The sequence below is a fragment of the Panthera tigris genome, chromosome C2 (genome assembly GCF_018350195.1).
Source record: "Panthera tigris isolate Pti1 chromosome C2, P.tigris_Pti1_mat1.1, whole genome shotgun sequence".
In the NCBI taxonomy this organism is placed as follows: Eukaryota; Metazoa; Chordata; class Mammalia; order Carnivora; family Felidae; genus Panthera; species Panthera tigris.
In genome coordinates, this window is record NC_056668.1 from 66,337,923 (window position 1) to 66,363,344 (window position 25,422).

Consider the following 25,422-nt stretch of genomic DNA (forward strand, 5'->3'; position numbering starts at 1 on the left):
AACATATTTTATTTTTATATATAAACTAGAAATATAGATATTACTTTGAGAAAAGTGAAAAATTATGACTCTATTTCATAACTTTCTGAAACCTGTAATATTTTATAGTCATCTCAGCCATGCCCTAAAATTTTGATGTTAGTTTCACTAGCTAAATAGAACTGGCTGACCCAAGGTAAAATTGAGAACACATTTTTTTGTTTTGTTTTTTCCATCTTTTTATCATAACTCTTTTCCCACAGAGAATCCATTACATGGAATTTTTGTACCTTCTACCACTGTGGGATTGCTACTTTTGCATTTCATTTTATATTGAAATTTGCCTCTCTTGTCCCTTAGGAATTTTGGACCCCACATGCCAACTGTTTAATATGATAAACTAACATACATTAATATTCTAATGGTAGTGATACAGAATTTTGGGAATCAACTAATACATGTGAAGATGTCCTTTTCAGTCAATGAGCACTTCTACCTCCCTTCAACCATCCTGTCTTTTCCCCAGCCCACCTCACCACCTTTAGACTGATTCATTAGTAGTTTTAATGGTAAGAATTCACCTCCAGAAAAAGGGATATGGTAGAATAGTAAGTCAGTTAGCTGAGGTATTTTGGGCCAGGAAAGGTGTTTTCTCCCTGTCAAATTACATCATGTATAATCCCCACCAAACTTGTTCATTAGCTCAGCCTGTGATAATCGTATCACTTTAAAGGACTTCTCAATCTCATTACTTTTTTTTTCTATGTAGTGAACCATTCATAATATTTTCTGGTGGATTGTCCTATGACAAAGCTTGCAGAAGACCAAGTTTAACCATCATGCATGGAAAAGCAATTACAGTGCTTGAAATGGATCATCCTATTGTTGAATTCCTTACTTTATGTGAAACGCCCTATCCAAATGGTAAGTAACAAAAATGAAACTATTAATGTTGAAAATCATTTTTGAAATAAGGTCCTAATAAAATTAAGCTTAAATATTTTTAGTTTCGGCAGCTGACATCTACTGTGGTACAACACTGAGCTACAGGTGCTGGAGCAGGTTCTGCAACTGTACCTACTTGACAAACTGGAAGTAAGACAGATGTAGTACAGCAGTGCTGGAGTTTCAGGTTCTTATATCAGGTAAGTGCTTTACACTTTGATAAGGATGGTGGAAGCTGAGCTGGGAGGGTCCGATAGGGGTCCAGGGTGAAATCACTTGGGGAAACTGAGGTCTCCTAATAGCCTCTCCTAGACCAGCTCCACCCATCCATTCCAGTGCTAATCAAAGTTAAAGCACTTACCTGATATCAGTGATCTGTAACTCTGGTGGTACTGCATCTGTTTCACATCTGGCTTTGCTTCAGATGCAACTGCAGCACCTCTGATTACTCTAGGATTGCTGATGTGTGGTTAGTGATTTATTTCAATTTTGAGAATAATTAGAAGGGCCTTTGAGAGAAGAGATGCATCCTGAATATAAAGACTTTTTTTAGACATAAAAACAACTTATGTGCGAACTGTATAATTAAATCTAATAATGAAATATTTTAATAATAAAATCTAAAAATTGAGGATGAAACATAAAAAGTAAAACATGAATTTATGATTAAAACAACACAGTACATATGCATATGCATATATATAACTACAATTTTTTAAGAGGGAACATGCAAAAGAAGGAACTCTAGACTTGGAGACACAGTATTTGGCTTTATGATTTAGCCCTGTCAGTCACTAGCTAGGTGAACTTGGGTAAGTCATTTTAATTTTATGAGTTAGGCTTATCATTTTTAGAAAGAGAATAATAATATTGACTCCACATGATTATTGGAAGGCCAAAATGAGCATACTTTGTAACTATGAATATCTATAAATTGTTTTATTATAACTGTTGATTTGCTTAAAATTTTTAGTTTCATATTTAAAGATGGGATAGATTGATATGAGATATCAGTGTGGCATTTTATTTCCAGGGTTTCTGGGACAAACAAGTTACTTGTGTTAATTAATCAACAAATATTTATTGGATGCTTCTGTGGCCTCAGTACTGTCAGGACTTATTGAGAATATAGATGAAGTATGAAACTGATCTCTGATGTCAAATCACATAAAATCTGGTTGGATGAGGGAGATAATTGTCACTTAAGTAAAAATGTAACACTTAAGTGAATTATATGGGTGTTAGTAATGTACTAATTTATAGGCTAGTCAGAATCGATGACAAATTTTCATGCAAAGCTGCATGGAAAAATGATTTAGATAGGCTTTGAAGAAGGACCTGGCACTTGAAGAGGATATTGAGTAAAGGTTTTAGAACTTGTAAGGTTTGCGAGGGTGACATCAACTTAAGAGAAAAAATTGAAAGCCTTTTAGAGGTATTTGGAGATAGCAACAGAGGGATTTTGAGAAAATATTAACATGAAAGAAAGCAATGTTTTTAGTAAAATTTGCCAGAAAAGAGTGTGTGGGTCTGAAGAAAAACTGAAATCTTAAATTCCAGATTACAGCTGGGTGGCATTTGTCCAAATGTTCATTAAAATGATCAAGATCTAATACACTGCTACCTATAAGAATGGAAACAGGAAACTTACTGAATTTGGGCACCAATTAGTTAGAGAATGACATGATAGAGGAGTCAAAGATAACATATTTTAAGAATAATGGTTTCATATGCAATAACTGTTTTTGGAAAGAGAAATTGCTTAGAGGGCAGAAAAAGAGAGGCAAAAGGTCTGTCTTTAATATTTATTTATGAATTATCAGAATATAGATGTTCTTTGGAGTTCTGAGAATGAAAGATAAAGGAACAAAGGAACAAAGGGAGAAAGAACAAATAGGAGACCAAAAGCTGAATTTAGGAAAATGCATCCTGTTAAAGAGCTTAGAGAAAAATGTATGCCAGTAATAGAGACTGATAGTGTTTGATCTATGCAAACCACACATTTTACGTGTGTGTTTGTACAAATTTATGCACATTAGTAGAGATGTTAGGATAATCTATAATGATGTTAAGTAAGTTATAAATATATTGTAACTATGTATTATCACTTCCAAGCCACATATATGTGTTTGTTTTTCAGAGTAGTGATAATGAGGATGGAATTTTTGTCAGGGGCTAAGAGAATAACTATTTCTGGTTAAAACAATAGTACATGAAAATGACAGAAAAGACCCTACAGTACACATTAGTATATAATAAAATTTTACTCATTGCCCTTCAAGAGGCGACTATTTCCACGTTTCTTATGTATTCTCCCAAAAAGTTTATGCATATGCGTATGTATACTTATCTATGTCTACATTATCTCTTTTTTGTACAAATGACAACATACTTTATGTACTATTCTGTATCATACTTTTTTTTCACTTAACAGTGTATTTTGATTATAACTCCATATGAGCAAATATGGAACTTCAATCTTCTTTACAGCCATAATGATAAATCTTATGCATTTGTTAAAATAAATTTATTAACAGCTTTTAATGTTGATAAATCATTTTGACATTTGTCAATTCAACTTATTTTTCAAAGAACACAAATGCCTCTTATCTCAGGGGGTATTGCCCAGAGTAACTAACCAACTACACTTGGAATTCGTCAGTTTCACATTTACATTTAACTGTATCTGGTCCTCTATAAGTGTCATAAATAATGCATTTCTCTTCGGAGAAGTAGTAATTATGATAGAGCCTTTCACCTTGTTGGGGACTAGGGTTAAAAGACTGCTCAAAAATAAACCAATCTAATGGAGAAAATGATATGATCGGCATCTATTGAGCACATACTATGTGCCAGGCTTTGCATCTTCATATACACCTAATCTCCGTAACAGTCTAAGGAAGTTATTATTTTGCCATATCAATGGGTAAAGAAATTGAATTAATTTAATTGAGCTAATAAGTTAATGAATTTGCCTAAGATCAAACTGTTGAAAAATAATAGACACGTAATTGAACCTAAACTGACTCCTAAGGAAATCTTTTTATTCAGCGGTTACCACAGTTCACCAAGTACTTCTACAAAGGTGAAACTTTTGCTACCAGTTTTTATTATTTTAAAAGAAACAATAATAATCTGAAACATACCTATCTCAAATGATAAAGCAGATATAACCACTGAAAAAAATTTATGAATTTTGCTCATTCATGCCAGTGTCTCAGCTATTTTATTTTTGTAGCAATTGCTTCCCAACCAATGGTTGTCCTAAAGAGAAGACAAAGAAGAAAGTAGTAGTATAGAACTCCAGTGTTCCTTCAACTGAAAAACAAAAACAAACAAAAAACCATAAAAACCCTAGGTTCAGAAGAATTAAAATAATGTTGAAAATTTAAAACAGCTCTAAGAGATAAGGGAGAAGCAGAGGAAGCCTCAGTTTGAGAACAGTTTGAATAGCAAACAGTATGAAGACTGCATCCACCCAAACTCCTCGGTTTTGGGGGTTTTGTTTCTAGTTTTTCTTTCATAGCGTGTGACTTATAAATAGGTTCTATAGCTTCTCAAGACTGTGAAGGCCATCTCTTCTGGTTTTCCAACTAAGACTTGAATTCTCTGAATAAAATTCTTGCCAAGTGATTGTTGAGTTTAGGATTAAATACCTGTTAAAGTAGCTAGTAGAAACTGCTGGTATAATGAAAACTTAGAATCAGAATTTAGAATTAGAATTTAGAATCAGAAGACCTGGGTTAAAGTTTCAGCTTTTTCAATTAACTAGCTTTGTAAATTTGCGCCAATCTCATAACCTCTTTAGACTTTAATTTTGTTGATGAAATGAAAAATAGTAATATAACACCTGTTCTAGCTACTGAGAATCAAATATGTATGGAAGATGTTTTTGTAAATTTTTACTTTTTAAATTGAGAACACTTTAATTGTACCTTTCCTTTATTAGTCCGTATTATAAATGGAAAACAATGCCTTTCCTTACCACAGTAACTAAATTAGTGCTCTCCCACCAACCATAAATCATTTCTTTTTTTGTCTTTTTCAAATTTTTACTTAAATTCCTGTTAGTCAACATACAGTGTAATATTGGTTTCAGGTGTAGAATTTAGTGATTCATCACTTATATATAATACTCAGGGCTCATCATAACAAGTGCCTTTCTTAATACCCATCACTCAGTTAGCCCATCCCCCACTCACCTTCCTCAATCAACCCTCAGTTTATTCTCTGTCATAATGAGTCTCTTATGGTTTGTTTCTTTCTCTCCCTCATTTTGTTTTTTTCCCCCTTCCCATATGTTCATCTGTTTTTTTTCTTAATTCCACATATAAGTGAAATCATATGGTATTTGTGTTTCTCTCCCTGACCTAAAAGTCATTTCTTATGCCATAAGCCTTGATTTTTTTTAATGGCTCACATTACTTTCTGAATCTATTCATTTACTTCTTCATTGTTTGTATACATCCCTAGAATGTAAACTCCATGAGAATAAGGACCTTGTCAATTTTATTCTCCATATATCCTTTGTTCTGAGAATAGTTGCTGGAACCTATTGAAAGGAGGGAGGGGTTAAAGTTTAGGAACTTAAAATCACAGATTATCCTCAGACTCTCTGCCTTTTTGAGGTATATACTCTTAGGCACATAGTAGGCAATCTTTAAGTGCCTGTTAAAGCATATTGAATAGAAATTAAATTTTTTAGTATAAGGAATGTTGCTTTCACAGGGAGGTGAAATATGTCATAGCCCAGGAGGGCAGAACTATTTTCTTACAACGTCTCCTTGTATGCATGAAATCAGATCTAAGATGGAAAGATATGGAAGAATAAGATAAATGTTTGTGAGACAGAGATGACAGACTCTTTTCCAATAATCTATCACCACCTCATGATTATTGAGAAATATTTAACTCTATGCAACTTCTCACTTTCACATTTCCTGTAATGATCTTAAACATTAAGTCTGAGAAAAACAACAATATTTTTTAATTAAAAGTGTTTTGTTACTTTTTACTGTGGCTCATATTTTGGTCTTCTGAAATCATTTAAATAACATTTGTAAGGAGACAAAGGAAATGAAAGTTTGATGATTTTATAATATATGAAACATGAAAGCTTCCACTTTTTATTTTTACTTGTAGAATTTCAAGAACCTTATGCTGTTGTAGTACTTCTGGAGAAAGATCTCATTGTAGTTGATCTGTCACAAAGCAAGTAAGTTATTCCTTTACAGATTAACACTATTTTTATACTCTATTCATTACAATGAAAATACAGAAAGTTATCATAGATAATTGACATTAGTGTATGTTAGATGGTAAATATTCTTTATGTGGAATATTGTTATGCTAGAATTATAAAAATGTAATTAGTTCAATAATGAAAACGAAACCAGGAGACTTTAGGAGACGTAGAAAATTGTAACACATTTTTAAGGCAACACCTGATGTTTGGAAAGATGCATTTGGAGACTCAGGACACATAAAATGGATCACATTTTTTCTGTTAACCTAAGCAAAAACAATTGTTATGAAAATTTGTACAATGTACCATATGGCCATCTGCTAGCTATGGACTAATGGAAAATGGCACATGATTAAAGTGTTATTGGACTACTGCAACAACAATACAGGAGAGCAGGATCTCAAAAGCAGAGGAAATGGAGGCCTTCTTTTACTTTCTTTTCTTTCTCATGTTGTAGGCAATGGAAACAAATATTAAATATTGCTCTTGGAGTTGCTTTCAACTCCTTTACATAGTAAAAGTAGATGCAATTGATGAATACTGTCTTCTTGTTACACATTTTCATTCTAAATGATGATAGACATGAAACTGATTTTCCCTATCTTTTTTCCTTTTTAATTGAATTATATTTAACAGACAATGTTATATTAGTTTTAGGGGTATGAGATATTGATTCAACAATTCTATACATTATTCAGTGCTCACAACAAATGTAATCACCATCTGTTGCATTACAACATTATTACAGTATTACTATGTTCCCTATATTGTACTTTTAATCTTGTGACTTATTTATTTTATAACTGGAAATTTATAGCTTTTAATCCCCTTTATTCCATCCCCCAGCCACTGTTGCCCCTCTGGCAACCACCAGATTGTTCTCTGTATTTATGAATCTAGAATTTTTTCTTTCTTTGTTCACTTATTTTGTTTGTTAGATCCCACATATAAGTGAAATCATATGCTTTTGTCTGTCTGAATTATTTCACTCAGCATCATACCCTCCAGTCCCATCTACGTTGCCACAAGTGGCAATATCTCATTAGTTTTTATGGCTAAGTAATATTTCAGCGTGTGTGTGTGTGTGTGTGTGTGTGTGTGGCACGTCTTCTTTATCCATCTATCAATGGTCATTTAAGTTACTTCTGTATCTTGGTTATTGTAAATAATACTGTTATAGGGGGTGCATATGTCTTTTAAAATTAGTGTTTTTGTTTTCTTTGGGTAAAAACCCAGTAGTGGGACTACTAGATCACATGGTATTTCTATTTTTAATTTTTTGAGAAACCTCCACACTGTTTTCATGGTGGCTGCACCAATTTATATCCTTACCAACAGTGCACTGGGGTCTCTTTTCCACCACATCCTTGCCAATACTTGTATTTCTTGTCTTTTTTGATTCTAGCCATTCTGACAGGTGTAAGGTGACCTCTCATTGTGGTTTTGATTTGCATTTCCCTGATGATTTGTGATGTTGGGCATCTTATTCTGTGTCTATTGGCCATCTGTATGTCTTCTTTGGAAAAAGGTCTGTTGAAGTCCTCTGTCCATTTTTTAATCAGATTATTTGGTTTTATGGGGTTAACTTGTGTAAGTTATTTAAATATTTTGCATATTAACCTTTTATCAGATATATCATTTGCAAATATCTTCTCCCATTAAGTGCCTTTTTCACTTTGTTGATGATTTACATTACCATGCAAAAGCTTTTCATTTGGGTATACTCCCAATGGTTGATTTTTGTTTTTATTTCCCTTGCTAGAGGAGATACATATAGAAAAATGTTTCTATAGCAAATGTCTATCTATCCTTGATGTCTATCTTTTCTTCTAGGAGTTTTAAGATTCCAGATTTCACATTTGGGTTTTTAACCTGAGTTTATTTCTGTGTATGGTGTAAGAAAGTGGTCCAATTTTACTCTTTTACATGTAGCTGTCCCATTTTCATAACACCACTTTTGAAAAGACTGTCTTTTCCCCATTGTATATTTTTGCCTCCTTTGTTGTAGGCTAATTGACCATATAAAGATGGGTTTATTTCTGGGCGTTCTATTCTGTTCCACTGGACTATGTGTCTGTTGTTGTTTTGCTTGTTTGTTTTTGCCAGTACCATTCTACTTTGATTATTACAGCTTTGTCATATATCTTGTAATCTGGAATTGAGATAATTCCAGATTTGTTCTTTCTCAAGATTGCTTTGGTTATTTGGGGTCTTTTGTGGTTCCATACAGCTTTTAGGATTGTTCTACTTTTGTGAAAAATGCTGTTAGTACGTTGATAGTGATTGCATTAAATATGTAGGTTGCTTTGGGTTGTATGGACATTTTAGTGATATTCTTTCAATCCATGAGCATGGACTATCTTTTCATAGTTTGTGTTATCTTTAATTTCCTTCATCGCATTTTATAGTTTTCAGAGTACAAGTCTTTCATCACCTTGGTTCAGGTTATTGCGAGGTATTTTATTCTTTTTGGTGTAATTGTAAGATTGTCTTAAAATTTTTCTTTCTGCTACTTCATTATTATAGAAATGCAACGGATTTTTGTATATTAGTTTTGTATCGTTCAACTTTATTGAATTGATTTATCCATTCTGGTAGGTTTTTGGTGAAGTCTTTAGGGTTTTCTGTATATAGTCTCAAGGCATCTGCAAATAGTGACAGCTTTACTTCTCCCTTACCAATTTGGATGCCTTTTATTTCTTTTTGTTGTCTGAATGCTGGAGCTAGGATTTCTAGTACTATGTTGAATAAAAGTGGCAAGAGTGGACATCCTTGTCTTGTTCCTGATCTTTGAGGAAAAGCTCTCAGATTTTCACCACTGAGTATGATGTTATCTGTGGGTTTTTAATATACAAACTTTATTATATTGAGGTATGTTTCCTCTAAATTCACTTTATTGAGAGTTTTTATCAGGAACAGATGTTATATTTTATCAAATTCATGTATTAAGATGATATATGGTTTTTATCCTTTTTCTTGTTAATGTGATGTATCTCATTGATGTATTTGCGAATATTGATCTATCCTTGCCACCCGAGAATAAATTTGGGGTGGTGGATGATCATGGTGAATGATCCTTTAGTGTGTTACTTAATGCAGTTTGTTAATATTTTGTTGAGGATTTTTGCATCTGTGTTGTTCATCAAAGATATTTGCCCATACATTTTTTTTTGTAATGTCTTTGCCTACTTTTGGTATCAGAGTAATGCTTGCCTTGTAGAATGAATTTGGAATTTTCATTCCTCTTCTGTTTTTTAGAATCATTTAAAAAAAGGTTTAACTCTTCTTCAAATGTTTGGTAGAATTTGCTTGTGAAGCCATTTGGTCTTGGACTTTTGTGTGTTGGAAGTTTTTGCTTACTACTTCAATTCTTTTACTAATAATAATTCTGTTCAAATTTTCTATCTTCCTAAATCAACTTTGGTGGAATATGTTTCTAGGAATTTAGCCATTTTTTTCTAGGTTGTCCAATTTGTTGGCATATTTTTCATAATCTCTTATAGTTCTTGTATTTCTGTGGTGTTGGTTGTTATTTTTCCTTCATCTCTGCTTTTGTTTGAGTCTTCCTTCTTTATTCCTTGATGCATCTGGCTAAAGGTTTATCAGTTTTGTTTATCCTTTTATTTTTTAATGTGTATTTTTGAGAGAGAGAGACAAACAGACAGACAATGCGAGTGGGGGAGGGGCAGAGAGAGGTATACACAGAATCTGTAGCAGACTCCAGGCTCTGAGTTGTCAGCACAAAGCCTGATGCAGGGCTCTAACTCACAAACAGTGAGATCATGATCTGAGCCAAAGTCAGATGCTTAATTGACTGAGCCACCCAGGTGCCCCAGTTTTGTTTATCCTTTTAAAGAAAGGATAAACCAGCTCTTGGTTTCAATCTTTCTATTGTGTGTGGATTTTTTTATCTCTATGTTGCTCTAATTTTTATCATTTCCTAGGCTGTTTGAGGTTTCTCTTATTTCTTGAGGCTTATATTGAGGCATGTATTGCTACACACTTCTCTCTTAGAACTGTTAGAACTGTTTTTGCTGTGTCTCAAAGATTTTGGACTATTGTGTGTATGTGTGTGCGTGTTTTTCATTTGTCTCCATGTATTTTTTTATTTCCTCTTTGATTTCTTGGTTGACTCATTGGTTGGTTAGTAGCGTGTTGTTTAGACTTAATGTATTTGTGTTCTTTCCAGATTTTCTTGTAATTGATTTTAATTTTCATAACACTGTGGTCAGAAAAAATGGTTGATATGATTTTAATCTTTTTAAATTTATTGAAATTTGTTTTGTGGCCTAACATGTGATCTATCTTGGAGAATATTCCATGTACAGTTAAAAAGAACATGTATTCTGCTGTTTGGGATGGAATAATATGCATATATCTGTTAGGTCCATCCAATCTATTGTGTCATTCAAAGTCATTATTTCCTTTAGATTTCCTTTCTGTGATACAATTGATATAAAAGGGATGTTCAAGTCCTCTACTATTATTTGATTATCAATTTTTCCCTTTATGTTTGTTAATATGTGCTTTATGTATTTGGGTCCTCCAATTTGGGTACATAGATATTTAAAATTGTTAAATCATCTTCTTGGATGTTCCCTTTATCATTATGTAGTGCCTTTCTTTGCCTCTCATTGCAGTCTTTGTTTTAAATTAAAGTCTTTTTATCTAAATATTGCTGCCTCCATTTTTTTGTTGTTGTTGTTGGTTTTGGAGTGGTTTTTTGCTTCCATTTGCATGGTATATGTTTTTCCAATCCTTCACTCTCAGTCTGTATGTGTCTTTAGCTCGGAAGTGAGTTTCTTATAAGCAGCTTATAGAAGGGCCTTGTTTTTTTAATCCATATAGTCATCCTGTGTCTTTTTATTGGAGCATTTAGACCATTTAAAGTAATTATTGGCAGGGTGACTGGGTGGCTCAGTTGCTTAAATGTCTGACTTGATTTTGGCTCAGGTCATGATCTCACAGTTCATGGGATAGAGGCCTGCATTGGGCTCTGTGCTGACAGTGTGGAGCCTGCTTGGGGTTCTCTCTCTCCCTCTCTTTCAGTCCTTTCCCCTCTCTCTTTCTCTCAAAATAAATAAATAAACATTAAAATAAATAATTATTGGTAGGTGTGTACTATTGCCATTCCATTAATGGTTTTCTAGTTGTTTTTGTAGTTCTTCTCTGTCCCTTTCTTCTCTTGCTGTCTTGTTTGATGGCTTTTTTTACTGTTATGCTTGGTTTACTTTCTATTTATTTTTTTGCATATCTAATATAGGTTTTTGATTTGTGGTTACCATGAGGTTCATATGTAACATTTTATGGGTATAGCAGTCTATATTAACTTGATAGTCACTTAAGTTCAAACACATTCTAAAAGCATTACATTTTTACTATCTCCATGTCTTATGTATATGATGTCCTATTTTACATATTTCGTATATATATTGAATGGTTTTGTAGATATAATTTTCTGTTTTTATGTTTTAAAGCTCCATACTGGCTTTATAAGTGATTAATCCACCACCTTCATTATGTGTTTCTTTTACCTGTGAACTTTTTTTCTTTCATAATTTTCTTCTAGTTATGGCCTTTTCTTTCCACTCAAAGAATTCCCTTTAACATTTCTTATAAGGCTGGTTTAGAGGTGATGACCTCCTTTAACTTTTGTTTGGGAAAATTTTTATCTCTCCTTCTATCCTGAATGGTAATCTATTCTATTCTTTGCTGGACAGAGTATTCTTGGTTGTAGGTTTTTTCCTTTCAGCACTTTGAATATACATGCCACCCCCCTCCTGGCCTACAATGTTTCTGCTGAAAAATCAGCTGATAGCCTTGTGGGATCTCTCTTTATGTAACTTTCTCTTGCTGCTTTTAAAATTCTATCATTGCTTTTTGCCGTTTTAATTATTGTATGCCTTGGTATGGACCTCCTTGGGTTAATCTCGTTAGGGGCTCTCTAAGATTCCTATATCTGTATGTCTGTTTCCTTCCCTAGATTAGGGAAGTTTTCAGCTATTATTTCTTCAGATAAGTTTTTTCTTTAATATGAAATTTATTGTCAAATTGGTTTCCATACAACACCCAGTGCTCATCCCAATAGGTGCCCTCCTCAATACCCATCACCAACCCTCCCTGCCCTCCCACCTCCATCAACCCTCAGATTGTTGTCAGTTTTTAAGAGTCTCTTATGCTTTGGCTCCCTCCCTCTCTAACTTTTTTTTTCCCTTCCCCTCCCCCATGGTCTTCTGTTAAATTTCTTAGGATCCACATATGAGTGAAAACATATGGTATCTGTCTTTCTCTGTATGACTTATTTCACTTAGCATAACACTCTCCAGTTCCATCTACTTTGCTACAAAAGACCATATTTCATTCTTTCTCATTGCCACGTAGTACTCCATTGTGTATATAAACCACAATTTCTTTATCCATTCATCAGTTGATGGACATTTAGGCTCTTTCCATAATTTGGTATTGTTGAAAGTGCTGCTATAAACATTGGGGTACAAGTGCCTTTATGCATCAGCACTCCTGTATCCCTTGGGTAAATTCCTAGCAGTCCTAATCCTACGTCATAGGGGAGATCTATTTTTAATTTTTTGAGGAACCTCCACACTGTTTTCCAGAGCGGCTGCACCAGTTTGCATTCCCACCAACAGTACAAGAGGGTTCCCATTTCTCCACATCCTCTCCAGCATTTATAGTCTCCTGATTTGTACATTTTAGCCACTCTGACTGGCGTGAGGTGGTATCTGAGTGTGGTTTTGATTTGTGTTTCCCTGATGAGTGACGTTGAACATCTTTTCATGTGCCTGTTGGCCATCTGGATGTCTTCTTTAGAGAAGTGTCTCTTCATGTTTTCTGCCCATTTCTTCACCAGATTATTTGTTTTTCGGGTGTGGAGTTTGGTGAGCTCTTTATAGATTTTGGATACTAGCCCTTTGTCTGATATGTCATTTTCAAATATCTTTTCCCATTCCGTTGGTTGACTTTTAGTTTTGCTGATTGTTTCCTTTGCAGTGCAGAAGCTTTTTATCTTCACGAGGTCCCAATATTTCATTTTTGCTTTTAATTACCTTGCCTTTGGGGATGTATCAAGTAAGAAATTGCTGCGGCCGAGGAAAGAGAGGTTTTTTCCTGCTTTCTCCTCTAGGGTTTTGATGGTTTCCTGTCTCACATTCAGGTCCTTTATCCATTTTGAGTTTGTTTTTGTGAATGGTATAAGAAAGTGGTCTAGTTTCATTCTTCTGCATGTTGCTGTCCAGTTCTCTCAGCACCATTTGTTAAAGAGACCGTCTTTTTTCCATTGGATATTCTTTCCTGCTTTGTCAAAGATTAGTTGGCCATACTTTTGTAGGTCCAATTCTGGAGTCTCTATTCTATTTCATTGGTCTATGTGTCTGTTTTTGTGCCAATACCATGCTGTCTTGATGATTACAGCTTTGTAGTAGAGGCTAAAGTCTGGGATTGTGATGCCTCCCCCTTTGGTCTTCTTCTTCCATATTACTTCCGCTATTCGGAGTCTTTTGTGGTTCCATACAAATCTTAGGATTGCTTGTTCTAGCCTTGAGAAGAATGCTGGTGCAATTTTTATAGGGATTGCATTGAATGTGTAGATAGCTTTGGTTAGTATTGACATTTTAGCAATATTTATTCTTCCAATCCATGAGCATGGAATGTTTTCCATTTCTTTATATCTTCAATTTCCTTCATAAGGTTTCTATAGTTTTCAGCATACAGATCTTTTACATCTTTGGTTAGGTTTATTCCTAGGTATTTTATGCTTCTTGGTGCAATTGTGAATAGGATCAGTTTCTTTAGTTGTCTTTCTGTTGTGTCATTGTTAGTGTATAAGGATGCAACTGATTTCTGTACATTGATTTTGTATCCTGCAACTTTGCTGAATTCATGTATCGGTTCTAGTAGACTTTTGGTGGAGTCTTTCGGGTTTTCCATGTATAGTATCATGTCATCTGCAAAAAGTGAAAGCTTGACTTCATCTTTGCCAAATTTTGATGCCTTCGATTTCCTTTTGTTGTCTGATTGCTGATACTAGAACTTCCAACACTATGTTAAACAACAGTGGTGAGATTGGACACCCATTTCGTGTTCCTGATCTCAGGGGGAAAGCTTTCAGTTTTTCCCCATTAAGGATGATATTAGCTGTGGGCTTTTCATAAATGGCTTTTATGATGTTTAAGTATGTTCCTTCTATCCCGACTTACTTGAGGGTGTTTATTAAGAAACGATGCTGAATTTTGTGAAATGTTTTTTCTGCATCGATTGACAGGATCATATGGTTCTTATCTTTTATTAATGTGATGTATCTCATTGATTGATTTGGGAATGTTGAACCAGCCCTGCAGCCTAGGAATGAATCCCACTTGATCATGGTGAATAATTCTTTTATAGGCTATTGAATTCGATTTGCTAGTATCTTATTGAAAATATTTGCATCCATATTCATCAGGGATATTGGCCTGTAGTTCTCTTTTTTTACTGGGTCTCTGTCTGGTTTGGGAATCAAAGTAATACTGGCTTCATAGAATGAGTCTGGAAGTTGTCCTTCCCTTTTGGAACAGCTTGAGAAGGATAGGTATTATCTCTGCTTTAAATGTCTGGTAGAATTCCCCTGGGAAGCCATCTGGTCCTGGACTCTTATTTGTTGGGAGATTTTTGATAACTGATTCAATTACTTTGCTGGTTATGGGTCTGTTCAATTTTTCTATTTCTCCCTGTTTGAGTTTTGGAAGTGTGTGGGTGCTTAGGAATTTGTCCATTTCTTCCAGGTTGTCCAGTTTGTTGGGATATAATTTTTCATAGTATTCCCTGATAATTGCTTGTATTTCTGAGGGATTGGTTGTAATAATTCCATTTTCATTCATGATTTTATTTGGGTCATCTCCATTTTCTTTTTGAGAAGCCTGTCTAGAGGTTTATCAATTTTGTTCATTTTTTCAAAAAACCAACTCTTGGTTTCATTGATCTGCTCTACAGTTTTTTTTAGATTCTATATTATTTATTTCTGCTCTGATCTTTATTATTTCTCTTCTTCTGCTGGGTTTGGGGTGTCTTTGCTGTTCTGCTTCTATTTCCTTTAGGTGTGCTGTTAGATTTTGTTTTTGAGATTTTTCTTGTTTCTTGAGATAGGCCTGGATTGCAATGTATTTTCCTCTCAGGACTGCCTTCGCTGCATCCCAAAACATTTGGATTGTTGTATCTTCATTTTAATTTGTTTCCATATATTTTTAAATTTCTTCTCTAATTGCCTGGTTGACCCATTCATTCTTTAGTAGGATGTTCTTTAACCTCCATTTTTTGGAGGTTTTCCAGACTTTTTCCTGTGGTTGACTTCAAGTTTCACAGCATTGTGGTCTGAAAGTGTGCATGGTATGATCTCAATTCTTTTACATTTATTAAGGGCTGTTTTGTGATCCAGTATGTGATCTATCTTGGAGAATGTTCCATGTGCACTCGAGAAGAAAGTATATTCTGTTGCTTTGGGATGCAGAGTTCTCAATATATCTGTCAAGTCCATCTGATCCAATGTATCATTCAGGGCCCTTGTTTGTTTATTGATCCTGTGTCTAGATGATCTATCCATTGTTGTAAGTGGAGTATTAAAGTCTCCTGCAATTACCACATTCTTATCAATAAGGTTGCTTATGTTTGTGATTAATTATTTTATATATTTGGGGGCTCCCGTATTCGGCACATAGACATTTATAATTGTTAGCTCTTCCTGATGGATAGTACCTGTAATGATTATATAATGCCCTTCTTCATCTCTTGTTACAGCTTTAATTTAAAGTGTAGTTTGTCTGATATAAGTATGGCTACTCCAGCTTTCTTTTGACTTCCGGTAGCATGATAGAGAGTTCTCCATCCCCTCACTTTCAATCTGAAGGTGTTCTCAGGTCTAAAATGAGTCTCTTGTAGACAGCAAATAGATGGGTCTTGTTTTTTTATCCATTCTGATACCCTATGTCTTTTGATTGGAGCATTTAGTCCATTTACATTCAGTGTTATTACTGAAAGATATGGGTTTAGAGTCATTGTGATGTCTGTAGGTTTCATGCTTGTAGTGATGTCTCTGGTACTTCGTGGTCCTTGCAACATTTCACTCACAGGAACCCCCTTAGGATCTCTTGCAGGGCTCGTTTAGTGGTGATGAATTCCTTCAGTTTTTGTTTGTTTGGGAAGACCTTTATCTCTCCTTCTGTTCTGAATGACAGACTTGCTGGATAAAGGATTCTCGGCTACATATTTTTCCTGTTCATCACACTGAAGATTTCCTGCCATTCCTTTCTGGCCTGCCAAGTTTCAGTAGATAGGTCTGCCACTAGTCTTATGGGTCTCCCTTTGTAAGTTAGAACCTGCTTATCCCTAGCTGCTTTCAGAATTTTCTCTTTATCCTTGTATTTTTCCAGTTTCACTATGATATGTCATGCAGAAGATTTATTCAAGTTACGTCTGAAGGGAGTTCTCTGTGCCTCTTGGATTTCAATGCCTTTTTCCTTCCCCAGATCAGGGAAGTTCTCAGCTATGATTTGTTCAAGTACAACTTCAGCCCCTTTCTTTTTCTCTTCCTCTTCTGGAATTCCTATGATACAGATATTGTTCCATTTGATTGCATCACTTAGTTCTCTAATTCTCCCCTGTAACTCCTGGATTTTTTTTATCTCTCTTTTTTCAGCTTCCTTTTTTCCCATAATTTTATCTTCTAATTCACCTATCCTCTCCTCTGCCTCTTCAATCTGTGCTATGGCTGCCTCCATTTTATTTTGCACCTCATTTATAGCATTTTTTGGCTCTTCATGACTATTTCTTAGTCCCTTGATCTCTGTAGCAATAGATTCTCTGCTGTCCTCTATGCTTTTTCCAAGCCCAGTAATTTTATGACTATTATTCTAAATTCTTGTTCCATTATATTGCTTAAATCATTTTTGATCAATTCGTTAGCTGTCACTACTTCCTGGAGTTTCTTTTGAGGAGAATTCTTCCATTTCGTCATTTTGGGTAGTCCCTGTGGTGGCTCCTAACTGCAGGGCACTTCCCCTGTACTGCAGCGGGGCCACAGTCAAACCTGATGTCTGCCCCCAGCCCACTGTTTGGGCCACAGTCAGACTGGTGTGTACCATATCTTCCCCTCTCCCAGAGGCAGGACTCACTGTGGAGTGGCGTGGCCCCTGTCTGGGCTACTTGCACACTGCCAGGCTTGTGGTGCTGCTTCTATGGGATCTGGTATATTAGCCGGTGTGGATCCACAAGGTGCACAGGGTTGGGAGGGACAGGCTTAGCTCGCTTTGCCATGGGTGGTCCCCTGTGGGAGGGGCCCTGCAGCACAGGGAGGGAGGCAGACCCGTTGGAGGGATGGATCCACAGAAGGACAGCGTTGGGCGTTTGCACGGTGCAAGGAAGTTTGGTGACGGGAACTGGTTACCTTTGGAATTTCAGCAAGGAGATGGGAGAGGAAAATGGCGCTTGCCAGCACCTTTGTTCCCCGCTGAGCTGAGCTCTGTCTTCCGGGGCTCAGCAACTCTCCCTCCCGGTGTCCTCTCACCCTCCCTGTTCTCCGAGAGCAGAGCTGTTGACTTTTAACATTCCAGATGTTAAGTCCCACTGGCTGTCAGAACTCACGCAGTCTGGCCCCTCCACTTTTGCAAGGCAGACTCAGGGGCTCTGCCTTGCCTGGTGGGCTGCCCCTCCACCACCCTGGCTCCCTCCCACCAGTCCATGTAGCATGCCCTATCTGCCCTTCCTACCCTCTTCCGTGGGCTTCTTGTCTATGCTTGGCTCCGGAGAGTCCATTCTGCTAGTCTTCTGGTGGTTTTCTGGGTTATTTAGGCAAATGTGGGTGGAATCTAAGTGATCAGCAGGACGCAGTGAGCCCAGCATCCTCCTACACCGCCATCTTCTTCCTCAGTCTGTCTTCAGATAAGTTTTATCCCTCCTTCTCTCTGTTCTCCTTTTGGGATCCCTATAATGTGAATGTTAATCCTCTTGATGATGTCACAAAGTTCTCTTAACCTGTTGTCATTTATTCTGCTCAGTTGCTTCATTTTCAGTGCCCTGTCTTCCTGATCACTGAGCCATTCTATTTCCTAATCTACTGTTTATTCCCTCTAGTATGTTTATTTCAATTATTGAATTTTTCGTGTGTGCTTGGTTCTGTTTTATAATTTCTCTTTGTTGAAATTCTCACTGAGTTCATACACTCTCTACTGAAGTTCACTGAGTATCTTTATAATCATCACTTTGCATATTTATCAGGCATACAGCTTATCTCAGCTTTGCTTACATCTTTAACTGTGATTTTGTTATGTTCTTTCATTTTGGGACATATCCCTCTGTCTTACTCTGTGCTTGTTTTTTAAACAAACTGTGCCATTTGTTGTTGTTTTTTAAATAAACACAGAGGTCAGCTATATCTCATAGTCTTGAGAGTAGTGGCTTTGTATAGAAGAGGTCCTGTGGTGCCCTGTAGCAATATTCCCCTTGGTCACCAGACCCGAGTGCTCCTGGGATATCTTCTTTGGGAACTGTGTGCACCCTGGTCTATAGCTGAGTAGCATCTGCATTTAGCCCAGTCAGCTGCAGTGATCAACTTTGCCTGCTCTGGGTACACTAGACAGGGTTTGGTCCCTGTGCTATTGAGGGGTCTGAAGTCTCTGTGGGCTTTTAGGTGGGTGGGGTCAGCAGTCAGGCTCATGATTAGTCTTCACAGGCACAGTGAAATGGCAGGGCTTTCTTCTTGTTTGCCCACAGAGGCTTTTGTTGGTGGGTGAGGCCAGCAGCCAGACTAGGTATTTGCAGTTAGCCTCTCTACCATAACTGTGGGCACACTGAAGAGCAGGGCTTTGTCTCTGCATAACCAGCTAAAAGGCTCAGTTTTTGAAATTGTAGGTATGCTGCTGTGTGGGGTTATCTCCCCATTTCCTCAGGACACTTTGGATAGGCACTGGTCTGTACCAAGGATGCTTGCAGGATGTAGAGGGGCAGGAGCTTCTTTGCAGGGATGCCTGTGAAGGCAGGTGGGTTGGATGGGGTAAGAAACTCAGTGCTACCAAGATAGGTGGAGAGTGTTTGGGCTGGTTTCCAACTGTGCAGCTATCTAGGCGAAGGGTGGGAAGAAAAATGCACCCACCAACATTTGTTTTTGGAGAAGTCTTATTAAGATCTCTGGCCCTTCAGTGCACATTCTGAGGTTAGTAAATAAATATTCACATTTACTCCAGGGACTTTTCAAACTGCACCTTCTGTGCTATGTCTCAGTTGGGGTTATTTATTATGCTGACTCTTTAATGGCAGGGACTGTTTCCTATCTCCCTATGGCTTTCCTAGAGTTGAGCCCCATGTTTTTGAAGCCCCATGTTAATGGAGACTTGATTTCCTACTGCATATCCCCAGTGCCTAGGGTGGGGTCTAATCATCTTACTTCTCTGTGCTTGTGGTATCCCTCTCATGTGTGATTAGTCTTACCAGTGGTTTGGTTCCCAACAACATCTCTGCCCCTCAGTGTGACCTCTTCTCTACAATTAACTGCAGAAGGTCTGTTCTGCCAGTCTTTAGATCATTTTCAGAGTTAGTTGTATAGATATAGTTGTTATCTTGGTGTGTTCAAGGGACAAAATAAGCTCAGGATCCTCCTGTCTCTGATTTTCCCTCATTCTATGCTCTAGGCCCACTGATCTCTCAGCCCCTTTATATTTAGAATTTTTGTGCATTCTCTCTCCTCTATATTAATCTTCCCTTCCTTTTTCTCCTCATTAACATCTCATCTGTAAGAAGCTCAACTCAGGTATCATTTCCTCATTTAAAAAAAATTCTTTCATTGCCTATATAATTTGGTCAAATATCCTATTACAGACTCTCACAGCTCCCTTGCTCCTCTCCTTCATAGCTTTGACACATATAAAATTTTCCATCTGTTATTGTTTCAAATATGGTTTCTCTACTAGACTGTAGTGATCATGGAGAGGCTTTGTCTGCACATGGAGTAGGTTCTCAGTAAATTTTTGTTGAATGACTTATAGCCTGAGTTCTACTTTCCATGCCATTTAAAAATGTCAGAGCCGAAGTTCTTCTTTATATTTATTTGTAGCATATATTTCAGTAGTTTGAAAGATATATAGGATTGGGCCTTAAGATCATCATCACTGATTCTGCCTGGCTACTCTATTTATCAAGATTAAAACTGAGTAAATTTTGTGTACGTGTATAGATTTGTTATGTCTCTTCCTCTAAGTTCTAATATTAGTTTTATTAAAATGTACTCTTCTGTTCTCAACAGTACTCATCTTCTTTCTGTGCCATATTTGTTGGTTACTTACACTTTATCTAGTTGGCTATCTTTCAAGGCCCTTTATACCTTTAATAATCACTGTTTTCAGTATATACATTTATTCTTACAGTTTTCATTAGCTTATATGGGTATGTGAATTGACATTGTGTTTGCTAGTTTTTATTTAACATTTCACCTTCGGCAGCACCATATTTTTTTTTTCAACGTTTTTTATTTTTTTTTGCGACAGAGACAGAGCATGAACGGGGGAGGGTCAGAGAGAGAGGGAGACACAGAATCGGAAACAGGCTCCAGGCTCTGAGCCATCAGCCCAGAGCCTGACGCGGGGCTCGAACTCACGGACCGCGAGATCGTGACCTGGCTGAAGTCGGACGCTTAACCGACTGCGCCACCCAGGCGGCCCCGGCAGCACCATATTTTAAACTATGTGACATTCCCATTGAGTGTCTAAGAAATTTAACATATTCTCTTTCCTTCCAAATAGTTAACTTTTAACCATGTTTAAATAAATGTTCAAATTAATTTATCCCTTCTTCCCTTACCTCCTTTTTTCCCCACTTAATTGTTTATATGACAACAAGCATCAGGGTTTACAAATTTTTCCTTTTCTTGATTTCTTGGATTTCTATCTTTGCTTACATCTCCACATCTAAATTCCTATAATACATTTTTAGTTATTCTTTTCTTAACTATATTTCTCTTTACTCTTTGCCAATATACTAATTTTCCCCAAACATTTTCATGATGTTTTCACTTTGTCAGTCTATCATTATAACCTCTTGTTATTATCAATTCTGAAGTTGTAGATGTGGTCTTTAAGGTGATCCATTTATTTTACTTCTAATTCATCAATCTCAGATGTGTTTAATTTCTACTCTGAAACTGAGAAACTTTCATCCATCTATTTTAATATGCTTGCTGTTTCTTTCATTTATTTCTGGGTCCAGGTAGTACTTTATACTTTTTAAAAAATGGTTCTAATTTAAATTCCAGTTAACATAGTGTAATAGTTTCAGGTGTATAATATAGTGATTCGACACTTTCATAAAACACCCAGTGCTCATCATAAGTGCACTCCTTAATCTCCATCATCTATTCAATCCATTCCCCCACCCACCTCCTCTCTGATAACCATCAGTTTGTTCTCTATAGTTAACAGTCTGTTTCTTAGCTTGCCTCTCTTCTTTTTTACCTATGCTTGCTTGTTTTGTTTCTTCCACATGAGTAAAATCATATGGTATTTGTCTTTCTCTGACTTATTTCTTTTAGCATTATACTCAATAGCTCTCCATCCATGTAATTGCAAATGGCAAGATGTCATTCTTCTCATGGCTGAGTAATGTTCCATTGTATATAACACACACACACACACACACATATATATATATATACACACACACACACACACACACTACATCCTTTTCTATTCATCAGTCAATGGACAGTTGGGCTGCTTCCCTAGTTTGGCTATAGGAGATAATGCTGCAATAAATATTGGCGTGCATTTATCCCTCTGAATTAGTATTTTTGTATTCTTTAAATAAATACCTAGCAGTGCAATTGCTGGATCATAGGGTAGTTCTGTTTTTAACTTATGAGGAATCTCCATACCGTGAAGTGGCTGCACCAGTTTGTTCACATCCATTCCAACACCTATTGTTTCTTCTGTTGTTGATTTTAGCCATTCTGACAGGTGTGGAGTGACACATCATTACAGTTTTAATCAGTATTTCCCTGATGATGAGTAACATTGAGCATCTTTTCACATGTCTGTTGGCTATCTGGATGTCTTCAGCCCATTTTTTAATTGGATTATTTGTTTTTAGGGTGTTGAGTTATATAATTTCTTTATATATTTTGGATATTAACCCTTTATCGAATATATCATTTATTAAACACAACTTGCTCCTTTTCACCTGATTTTGCATATACTACTATTCTTATCTGGGATAGAATCTGCAGCATTTCAGATCAGAGGAAGAAAACCCTTGCCAATACACATACATGTTATACTCTTAGATTGGACTACGTTTTTAACTAAGTTCCTAATAATATGGTGGAAAATTATTGTTACTAGCCCCTAAACCCTCAGTAAAACAAAACAAAACAAACAAACAAAAACCTTATATAAGAAATAACATGAATACACAGACCTAGAACATATGCAGCATAGAATAATAACTCCCTCTACTACAGTGCCTAGTAGCTCTGGTACATGAGAAGTGCACATATTATGGCTCTAAGAATTCTTTATGTGGTTCTATACTGATACCCATTTTTAAAATTATAGTGGGCTTAAAGATAGGAAATTTACTGCATCCATAAGTCTGTATTCCCCTTATGTTCTCTAGTTTACATTGGAAATGATCTTAAACATATATAATCATTCACACACCTACACAGCAAACATGTCTTTCAATAATTCTGTAAAAAAACAAAACATTGCCTATGTACTACTTCAATAGGAAATGCATGTCATATTTACTAAGATATTTTAACATTTACAAGTATATTATATAAATGTTTGTCAATGTATTAAAACATATAAGATAGGTGTTTTCTCTATGTACAACTTTATGTAAATAAGTCAACTTGATGAATACATTTTCAGTTTAACATAATTCATTCTATATGTATTAACAAAGTGATATCACTGTGGAATTTTGGAATTACAGAAAAGACTGAGTTTATTCAAGAAAAATTCTACCACTATTCATATTACATTTTATAGATAAATATTCTTAAAAGAGCATTCTTGTTCATGTGATCCTTGTTTTAGGATACCTAAGCTATTAAGTGAAATGTATAATTAATATTTAGAAGCTTTTAGGGTTTGTTTTATAAAAGTTACTTCATTTTTTATCTTTGGGAAGTGACACTAATATATTGTCTTCATCTGTTAGTTTTCCAATCTTTGAAAATCCGTATCCCATGGACATTCATGAATCACCAGTTACATGCACAGCATACTTTGCTGATTGCCCACCAGATCTGATTCTAGTACTCTACTCTATAGGAGCCAAGCATAAAAAACAAGGATACAGTAATAAGGTAAAAGTAACCATTAAAAATGTTTTCTTATATTCATATCATATGATCATATTTTTTCCTGTTATTTTCTGACCTTCCATATAAGAATACTTGAACTAAATTCTTCTGAGGTCATAAGCTGGTGTCTATAAGACATAACTTGTGAAATTTAAATTTTCCTAAATGCCACATAGCTTTAAGCCTACACCAATATAAATTTCTTATATACTTATTTTATAAATACATATGATAGTATAGACTTACATACTGAGGTACATTTACCTAAGTATATATTTAAACTAGCATATATTTGAATCATAAGATGTAATTTTTAATTATTTCAGATGAAGGATTATGTTTTACAAAATTCAAGAGTCAACTTCAGTTAACTATTTCTTATTCAGTGGTTATAAGGCATAACTAACAAAAGTCATTTGTTAAATAACTTTCTCAATTCAATTTTGTTGTATTTAACTATAGGATTAAAATACTGGCAATAGTAATTTATGATTTCTATTTACACAGGGCTGTTGGAATTGACAACTCCAGGGGGCACAATTTACATAGTACTCTGTGTTAAATGGAACTACAGTAGTTTGGTACAGAGACCATGTGGCAAACGTAGCAACACTGTATTTGTATGATTAAAATACTTCTTTAGTACTTTTTATGTATATGGTAATTTTTGTTAAAATTTGTATTTTTAAAGAAGATGGAATTGTGCACTTGGAATTGTTTGTTCAATGAAATAAGTAAAAGCTGCACACTTCATCATTTACTTTACGGCCATTTATTTTTAAATGAATATTTTGCCATTATTTTAAAGTGTTTTCCTTTAAAAATTTTAAGTAATTTAAATTAAAAAAAAATAAAACTCATAAATTCTTCCTAAATAATTTATTTAGGAGTGGCCAATCAGTGGAGGAGCCTGGAACCTTGGAACACAAACATATCCAGAAATTATTATTACTGGGTAAGTGGGATGTGATTTGTGACTTTATCAATTGATAAACAAAAAGATATTATTGAATTTTTATACTTTCCTGTAATTGTGCTCTGGCAGTACCAGAAATGTCACTACTTCCCATAGGAACTGACTTCATGCTCTAATATTAGGAATGAAAATAGAAATATAACAACAGATGAAGATGAGACTTAAAAGTATAAGGCATTCTGCTTATGAGATATGGAATATATTTTTTCCTATTTTTCCCACTAAGCATTACCAAAAGCCCCGGTTATTAAATGTGTGTGTGTGTGTGTGTGTATATATATATAATTATGTATAAATAAATAAATATATAATATATAAAAATATATATTTATTTATTTTTATTGTTTTTTTGGGGGGGGGGAAGAGAGAAGGGGAGGGGCAGAGAGAGAAAATCCCAAGCAGGCTCCATGAGGTCAATGCAGAGCACATTGTGGGGCTTGAACCCACAAACTGTGAGATCATGAACTGAGCCAAAACCAAGAGTTGGACATGAGCCACCCAGGCACCCCAATATTTTAAACAAACATAAGATGATTGGAAAAGATGATTGGAAAAGATGGAAAGAAGCGAGGCTGGTTAGGGCCCCCCCCAACACCCAAGAAATGACATGGTGATGAGTTTCCTAGGTTTCCTTTTTGCTTTGTTATCTCAGAATTGGAGTTGAAGAAGCTGGCAACTTGGAACTGCCAGTGGGCACAGACTAAACAAAAAGTCCAATAAAAGCACTGTCTACTCAAAGGATGATGTAAGGGGCAACCTATCAAGACAGAAAACTGTTAAAAAATAATCTCTTTACTCTAGCTAACCACAACAGAAAAAAACTATGCAGAGGCCGAGTGGGGAGCATCAGTTTCTGACATTGAGCTGAGTAGGGGGCTAGAACTTTTAACCCTTCTGGGTGGTAATGAAACCCATCACGTGTGGTGTTAGAGATCA

General features: G+C 35.7%; 1 protein-coding gene across 6 annotated transcripts in view; it reads left to right on the forward strand.

The window, feature by feature from the left end:
- The window catches only part of STXBP5L (syntaxin binding protein 5L), a 379,743-nt gene that overhangs the window by 207,042 nt on the left and 147,279 nt on the right, over positions 1–25,422 (forward strand). For all 6 annotated transcript variants that reach the window (XM_042999139.1, XM_042999138.1, XM_042999140.1 and 3 more), the window contains exons 11-14: positions 749–903; positions 6,067–6,139; positions 23,366–23,513; positions 24,398–24,465. In XM_042999139.1, the coding sequence (XP_042855073.1) occupies positions 749–903; positions 6,067–6,139; positions 23,366–23,513; positions 24,398–24,465 (444 nt within the window). The remainder of the gene's footprint in view (positions 1–748; positions 904–6,066; positions 6,140–23,365; positions 23,514–24,397; positions 24,466–25,422) is intronic.